Source organism: Helianthus annuus, chromosome 9, assembly GCF_002127325.2.
Source record: "Helianthus annuus cultivar XRQ/B chromosome 9, HanXRQr2.0-SUNRISE, whole genome shotgun sequence".
Taxonomy (NCBI): Eukaryota; Viridiplantae; Streptophyta; class Magnoliopsida; order Asterales; family Asteraceae; genus Helianthus; species Helianthus annuus.
This window is the reverse complement of record NC_035441.2, coordinates 137,770,802-137,779,547: the sequence shown is the minus strand read 5'-3', so window position 1 is coordinate 137,779,547 and position 8,746 is coordinate 137,770,802. Positions and strand designations below refer to the sequence as shown.

At 36.7% G+C, this 8,746-nt stretch overlaps 1 protein-coding gene across 1 annotated transcript; it reads left to right on the top strand.

Moving 5' to 3' along the window:
- Window positions 1-5,833: 5,833 nt before the first annotated feature.
- LOC110878874 lies at window positions 5,834-8,309 on the top strand. Its single transcript, XM_022127260.2, has 4 exons — window positions 5,834-6,015; window positions 6,434-7,083; window positions 7,335-7,763; window positions 7,856-8,309. Exons 2-4 carry the CDS (start codon window positions 6,450-6,452, stop codon window positions 8,017-8,019), a joined length of 1,227 nt encoding a protein of 408 aa, XP_021982952.1. The 5' UTR covers window positions 5,834-6,015; window positions 6,434-6,449; the 3' UTR covers window positions 8,020-8,309.
- Window positions 8,310-8,746: the final 437 nt, after the last annotated feature.

Below are 8,746 nucleotides of genomic sequence, written 5' to 3'. Positions count from 1 at the left end.
CTGCCTTCTTGATCATTTCTGAAGCTCTAAGGCATTCTTCTAACATCTCTGGTCGTGCACCAAGCTTCTGTAAGTTTGCCTAACCCTTTGTGGCTTAGTTTTTGTATAGTTTAGCTTAAAAGTCAATCCGTCGTAACTAACGATTGACTTTGCGATAAATCACAAATGGTCCAGTGGTTTGTCGAATCAAAGGTAGTTATATGTTGGTAATCATGTGGGCTTTAAACCCCAAAAAGGGCACCCTCTGATTCCCACTCTAACTAGTCCGAATGTCGAGTCAAACTTGCATAGAAAAAGTCAACAGAATGCTATTTTGCGATTTTATGCATAATCAGTAATGTAGATGGCGTGTAACCTGCTTTAACACTCATAAAACATGATAATAAGTATATTAACTAGTCTAAGCTTGTTTGATCCGACCATTTACTGTTTTGACCCGGTTCGGAGCCGAAAGTCGCAAAACTTTGACTTTTGCTTTGACTTCAGTTCTGACCCGTTAAAGTATGTTTTAGATATGCCTTAGGACTCTCTTAGGACCAGGTTACATGATGGTATAACCCTCTGTGACCGGTTCGTTGTTTTGTCCGAGTCTTTTACACCTTTCCGTTAAATGCTTAAAAGTTGACCGCAACGCCCTTTTTAATTTAAAACGAGAATTTCGGACATGTGAAAGGACCATAACCTTAGTTACTACATGTCCCTAAAATTTCACGTCAATCCGAGATCCAGAATAAGAGTTATGCTAAATAGCGCAAATTACGGAAACTTTAGTAATTAAATAGCGCAATTAGCATAACGCCTATCAAAACCCAGATTTCGACACCAAACCTTTTACACACTGATGTAAAATAATATTTTGGTATTTTTAAAGATTTTTAATTATTTTTAACCTGCTGTTATGGCATCGGTTCGGTAAATACCGAATATACCCTTTTCGGACATAACTTGAGTTCTACAAGGTCTTTTGACCCGATTCCAGTTGCTACTGATTTTAAATAATAAATAGAGTATTTTGAACTTTATAAACTGTTCGGAAAACTCAGATTTCCTGTAGAATTCAGAAACCTCTTTTATAATCTTTAAAAAGACCGAAATACCCCTACGGGGCATAATATGAACTTAAACTCGTTACGGGCATTATGGAAGGTATCCTACTGATACCACAACCTCTTTAAAGCATATTGACTTAGGAAACCAGTGTAGGACTCTTACGGTTACCCGTTACGCCTTTTGCGCGCACGGTTCGGTTTATGTAACTAGTTTAGATAAACTAGCCGAAACGGGTCAAACCTTATGGTTTTGACCCCAAAATCCAGAGTGTGGTTATTATACCCATATAAAACAAGTCTTCAAACTTGTTGGGTCCAAATCACATTCCATTCCCGGTTTTCGCCTTTCACGCGATTAAACCGTAACTATCCTTTGAAACTGACCGGTCTAAGCTAAGGCTAAATTAAAGACCCGTTAGGATTCTAATAGGTTATTTTAAACCTTCGTTCCAGAATAGGAGACCAGTAAAAGATATTTGCAGTTATTTGATTAAGGATTAATACTTGCAAAGGTAAATACTTTTAACTTATTTTTCCGTTATACGGGCTTGGGTTACGGTATTTAAAATACCGCTTGGTCGGGCAATTGACCCCAACTCATTAGTAGTTGGGTATTATCAATGTGACCCGTTTAAAAATTTGTTTTGTTGGCTTTACGCCTTTGGGAGCTTAATGACCATGTCCCAGATATCCTTGGCAGCATTTTACGAAATGGCCACGACCTTGACATCCGGGTGTAGGCGTACACCCGGCATTATGTCCATGATTATAAAGGTATAGCCGTTGGTTTTCCCGCCACAGTTTTATGCTATGTGGTGTGTCTATTAATCTTTAACCCGGCACGACCCGGGCGACCGAACGCATAGTAAACATGTAATTCTTTACAAGATTAAATTATAAATTATCCCAAATTATAAAGAGTTTGTGCCTTGTGCATTCAAATCAATTTTATTAAACATTTTATAAAAGTGTTGGTTGAATGTATTTACCAGTGTAAACTGACGTATTTTCCCAGAAAGACTAAATGCAGGTACTAAGCGTAATTGGCTGGATATTTCTCCTTAGCATCAATAAAGAGTCTCGCAAGCTTAAGATGCCTACGTCTGTTGAACAATTATTTTTATCTTATTATTGATCCCTTGTGGATTTTATTTCAACAATGGTGATACTTTGATATTACATTCAATGTTGAAATATATTTATCTTTATGCTTCCGCTGTGCATTCATATAATTGTGTGGTTTGACTATATTGTTGCCAACTACATCACGGTAATCCCCCACCGGGCTCACCGGTGAGACACGTGGAAATCGGGTTGTGACATATATTAAACGTTATTAATGCATTTTTATTATTACACTACAAGAAAACGGGGCAATAGAGACGACACCAATAGCGGCGTCAAGTCATATGTCGCCGCTATTGGTTGATCCGGAACACGGTGTCCCAGATTAAACCCCAGCCATTCATTTCTTATCTTGATCTAACAACTGGGGTTTAACCTAGTCAATAGAGGCGACACCAAAGACCATTAGCGGCGATACTTGTCACCCCTATTACCTTTTCGCAGAACAGCAAGCTAAAAGCGGGATTTCTTCCCTCTTTCCCCATTTCCCCCCAATCCTTTCATCTCTCCCATCGAAAAAAAAACAAATCGCAAAGACCACTTCAAGTTCACAATTTCTTCTCCCAAATCGGTTAATTAGTATTGGTAGTTTGTGTTGAATTTCTTCACTAATTTGTTATATATTTGTTAATTTCTTTACTTTTTTGTGTATGTATATGTGTTTGCTAGAAAATTCCGGCCACTCACCTCGTCTCTGACGTCACCACCACCTTCTAGGAGCTTCAAATAAGGTTAGTTTTCTTTTAATTTTGTTCAAGATGAGAAATTGTTTAACTTTTGGTTAATAAGTATGCTGTTTGTGTATGTATGTGTATCTTATTAGGAGGATACACTCCTAAATCGCCCAAAATGGTTAGTTTGATAAATTATGTGTTTTGGTGTAAATGTGTGTATGTAAGTATGTAAATGTGTGTATGTAATAGCGACGAAGGTCATTAGCGACGTCTTATTAGCGATGAAGTGTCGCTGCTAAAGGTCAACCACCAATAACGGCGACACGGACCAATAGTAGCGACATGTGGTCAATAGCGTCCCATCAATAGCGGCGTTACAATAGCGATGATATGTCGCCGCTATTACCATTAGCGGCGACGAACTGGATCATTAGCTGCGACAGGCGTCATCTCATGTATTTTATATCTGTTATATTTGTTATTTAATATCCTATTAAGGGATCCTTGTGAAGATGACAAACATATGATATATTTATTGGCACACAAAATTTTACACAACATTTCATAACTTTATAAATCATAAAAATTGTTTTCTTTACTTTACTAACTTAATACAATCAACATTAACAAATGTATTCTAAACAAAGTAAACCCAACTAAAGTACCACATTAATTGCTAAAGATTGAATATCCATATAAGAAAATACACCAAACATAAATACAACCACAAACATAATAGTAAGTAGCATAACATAAAGAAAACCATAAAACAATTAAATACAATACCATAACTAAACATATGGTGAAAATATATTTTCGGTGTATATAGCACCATTGATGACTTACGTAATGATGATAGGTAAAAAAACCATGCATCTTGTATGTCCTTACGTTTATCTCAGCAACCTCACCCCATTCTTGTACTATACTTAACTTGTTATTTCCATCAATATAGTGTACACCTGACCCAATCATCAATGGCATGCACATACCGGGTATAAAAGAAAGCACTTTCAACCAAGTTTCATTTTACGATCTCTACAAATGAACATCTGCGCACATTCCAAAACTAACCAACATATGAAGTTCATCTCGTATACTAACCAACTGACCAATTGCTTCCACAATAAATGTATCTGAGAATCCTACATTTTTAATTACCCTAGAATCAACATCTAAATGAAGTATCATTGTGTTACCCACACACCAGAATTTGGTCAATAAAAATACAAATTATTTGCGTAAAACGTCCCTACAGACCAACTATATATGTCAACATCATATGGACTGTAAATTAAGAACCTTGGAGTTGACCACGAACCTTCCCAAAATGAATAACTGTTAACACTCAACCTGAAACGTGTGCATCTAATGTGCACAATATTGTAATCGCCAGTAGAGTCGACACAAAATCCAAAACTATCATCATCCACACTGTAAAAGCCCTAAGAATTAGAATTTGATGGCATCTTGAACACACTGGTTTTCAAATAACCAATTCACGAGTATTAATTAGGCAAACATATACCATCCCATTTGCTAGAAATAACACATTGCATAGATGACCGTCGAAGGTAATGTGAACACTATTGCCTAAAACACATTTATGAGATTCATAATCCACATAACGAATCACACATGATGATATGTCAATAGCAATTATTTTCTGGTCATCTACTATTCGCATTAAATGACAATATATCACGTTTTTATTAGACGGTATAAATTCGTGTTACATTACATACTGATGCCGCTGCAACGCACGGGGAAATTTACTAGTTATCTACGAGGAGAAGATGATTTTATTTTATATAATAACAAAACATGAAAGGTCTTAGGAACAGTATACAAATTGGACTACATTAGAGTGTTATTTATGGTTCTGCCACCAGCCTTATTATTTGAAAAAAAAGAGCCACTAACAAAGTTGAAAAACAGAGACTAAGAGACAAAGAGTTAGAGACGAGATTGAATAGGGAGATGTCGGCGTCATTCAGGCGGGTGTATTGATTTCGTTAGCGTGAAGGCGTGGTTTGTAAACCCGAGCGGCAGGTACGAGGTTCGACGGTGTAGTAGATCTGGACTGAGGAGAAGAAATTGGTTTTCCATCGGTCACCCCTAACAACAATAATGACGGCGATGGTGTCTTTCGATGATTTTGTTATAACTTTTTTGTTCTAGCGAAGGAATGGTTCTACAAAGTATAAAAGAGAGAGGGAGGTGATGGAACCGTGGCGGGGGCGGGTCATTAAGTACGCGCACCGGTGCTGGGGAGAGGACAGTGGGTGTGTAGTTGAAGCACAGAGAGACCTATACCATACAGTATGCCTAGATATATTCAAATTACCCAGCTAGTGTTAGCTTCCAAAAGGGTTATTTCATTGTTCAACAACTTAATTATATTGGTTCTTTACATATTATCTTCAAAGTACAACCAACGAATTGGTTGAGAACAAATTTCTTTTCAACTCAAAATTGATGACTTATTCTGTTAAGTGAAGTATAAGTATTCTTAATGTATAATGTGAAATCATTGTTGTTAAGTATAAGTATTCTTAATGTATAATGTGAAATCATTGTTAAATAATTTAAGTGATTAGCATATTGTGTTTGTAGAGAATTGACTAACAAGCTTCCGTAATTTGATGGTAAAAAACATTAAATGATTTTTCATTCTAACTTATTTAATAAAAATTTCAAGGTGTAAGATTAAGATTTTTATTTTAAGTTGAGATTTTATATAAAAATGTTTTAACAAGGTGTAGACATTAAGGTAAGGTTGGGTTTATCTGTAACATGTTTAACGTTGAGTTTATTTTAAAGTTGATTTTTTATATGTACTTTATTTAAATAAATGTTTTAATACCCAAGGTTGTTAACTATCTATCTACATGTAAATTTAATAACAAAAATCACAAAATTAATTTTCACAAATGTGAACATCCAGGGAGCAAGGGAATGTTTGTGGTGGTAAATGGTTAAGAATAGCAATGGCAGAAAACTTACTTTATGATTTAGGTTTCTCGCACCCATGGAGATAGGCAGGAAGGAGGCTCTTCAAAACTTTCTCCACAACACCATGGGATAATAATTCATCCTCTTCTTCTTCTTCGTTTCTCGTTTCCTCCTTTGCTCTAATTCGATCATCTCCTTTTGCTTCCTTACAGGTACCTACCTACTATTCATCCATACATCTATAGGATGTTTCAGATTCTAATATGTTTGTTATTATGATATCAGGTTCAGTTTTTAATCTGGTAAATAAAATGTTATCGATTCGGTTAGGTTATAATGTTACGTATTTAACGTTGCTTTTTATGATGATTTCAGCTTCTATTAGGATGTTAAGGAAATTCTAGTGTTTTTATTTGTATTGATTTGATTAATCAATTAGCATATTAGGTCTGTTTGATAGAAATCATGAATGTGTTTTGAGTCCAAATATTATAATTAAGAGCACAGCTAAGGTGTTGATTATAAAGATCTTGTGGAAGCAATCAGATTTCATTCTGTTTCTGTTGGATTTTTTTTTTTTTTTTTTTAATTTTGTATTGTTGATCAATTGAAAATCTGAAAGCTATACAGATCTTTTCATGGTGCAATGCCTACGTTTACAACCGTAGCTTTGGATACTTTAATCGAGCCGAAAGCTTCCAAGCTGGCAGCAACAGTGAAAACCAAACCCGAACCAAAACTGGAGAGGCGGAATAGTGGCGGAATTCCAGGCGCTATCGAGAGAAAGCATCATTGGACTCAGATTTCACCTGCGCTTTACGCTACTCCTAAACCGACCCCACTTCCAGATTCCCCTTTATCATTTCCTACATCACCTTACATTGTTGACCATAAGAGGCGCGGTCCCCGGCTTTCAAAGGCTTTGTCTCAGGATGATTCTATTCTTCATCAAGCCGTAGCTGATGAACCAACTGTAATGATCAAGAAAAGTGTAGAAGCGGAGGATATCGATTCTGGCACGGTTTTTGATTTTGCAGATGCTGTTTCTGGTGATCTTAAGGATAAACATGTCAAGTTTCAGGCTAACGAGACACTTGGAACTGTTTCCGGTGTTTTAAGAAGGTCTGATACAATGGAACGAGATGGTGAGATAGATCATTTTTTTGATCCTCATGATTCAATGAGTGCTAAAAGCAACAATGATGGGGAAAGTAGTCATGCAGTAGAGCGGTCTTTAAATACCAACGCTCCGTTTGCTGAGTTTTTTGATGCTTGGGAAGGTAATCTAGTTTAGTTTCTTTATACATGTCTATAGATATAAAGTATACATACAGTTAAGAGGTAGAAATGGTCGGGTCGGGTAATGGGTCAAAACGGGTCATTGTCGGTACATTTAAAACAGGTTGGCTTGGATTGACCTGAAATACTTTTTTTGTGAAATAAAAAAGTTATACTATTCAATGATAATCTAAGATCTTGAAAAATGGTTTTATAATGTTTTATTCGTTAAAAATACACTTTGGATCGACAGAACTAGCAACCGAGACCGGAATTCAGCATACTGCAACCGACATCCAGGGTGAAATACACGAATTACATTCAGGCTTTTTGATTGAGATGGAAAAAAGGAAGCAAGCAGAAGCCCGTTTAGACGACATGAGAAGCCAATGGAGAAGAATCCGGGAACAATTGTCTGTTGTTGGGCTAACCCTTCCTGCGGACCCTACAACGCTGGAGGATGAATCAACCGTTGATCCCGGTGAAGATCTATGTCATCAGGTCAATGTTCTCCGATTCGTCTCCAATTCAGTTGGTAGAGGAACTGCTCGGGCTGAGCTGGAGGTCGAGATGGAAGCCCAGTTGCAGTCAAAGAATTTCGAGATCAATCGGTTGTTGGACAGACTACGTTACTATGAAGCTGTTAATCATGAGATGTCGCAAAGGAATCAAGAAAATGTTGGTGAGGGTCACGTTCTTATTACTATTTTTTCATCCCTCTTATTATCATTAAGTAAGCATTGTATTAATTTAACTAAATCGCATATGATTTAGAAACGATGCGTAGGCTAAGGAGGAAGAGAAGACAGAGGTGGATTTGGGGTTCGATTGGTGTTGCGATTACACTTGGAGGTACTGCGTTAGCATGGTCTTATCTTCCAACTGGAAAAGGATCTTCTTCCACAGATCCTTCCGGAAGCAATCGTTCTGTTAAGTAGCAGCTAGCTACGTACCCTTGCCAAACATGATATGTAAAGACAGCAAACAATCTGACACGTCATCATTTTACAAGTAACCTTAATTAGTCCTTAAAGTCACATGCATAGTTGTTAATGGCGAAGTGATGCAGATTAGCATGGAGGTTGTCTGACAAGAAAGAATTCACACTTAGGGAGGTGATATACGTACATAATACACGCATGTCTAATAACATGGATTTACATACATTTTTGGCTGTAATAAAAGCATGGGTAACAGATTACACAATGAATGCAAACAAAATTTCTCACAGGAATGATGATAGATGGAAAAAATTTACCCAGAGTGTGAACCACTTTATTACCATCGGATCTGCTTTGTGACAGTTTTGTAATTACAAGGTGTAGCTTATTATGCATGTTGCAGCAGTAAAATTGACCCTATCTCTCATGTGTTCTTTGCTCTGTCAAAATACATAACTCATACGCTAATTAAGAAAACTTTTCAAAACCGCCTACGTTTCTAAAATAAATAGATCTTCCATAAAAATCGAACAGAATCTCTAGTCCTTCATCTACAATCTGTTTCTCGAGTTCGGATCCAAAAGTGTTTTGGATTTGATATTGAGGGAAACCTTTTGTAGGTCAATAAAAGGTTCTTCCGATCTCTCCATCGTTTAGGTCAAGTTGAAGCGAATGAACACTATGTGCATGAACAAAAATATTTAGCTTTTATCCATTCTTGCAT

Coding starts and splice junctions, on each gene's coding strand:
- LOC110878874 (XM_022127260.2), top strand. CDS start 6,450: ATGCCTACGTTTACAACCGTAGCTTTGGATACTTTAATCGAGCCGAAA. Junction 7,084..7,334: donor GTTTTTTGATGCTTGGGAAG/GTAATCTAGTTT, acceptor TTGGATCGACAG/AACTAGCAACCGAGACCGGA. Junction 7,764..7,855: donor AAGGAATCAAGAAAATGTTG/GTGAGGGTCACG, acceptor CATATGATTTAG/AAACGATGCGTAGGCTAAGG.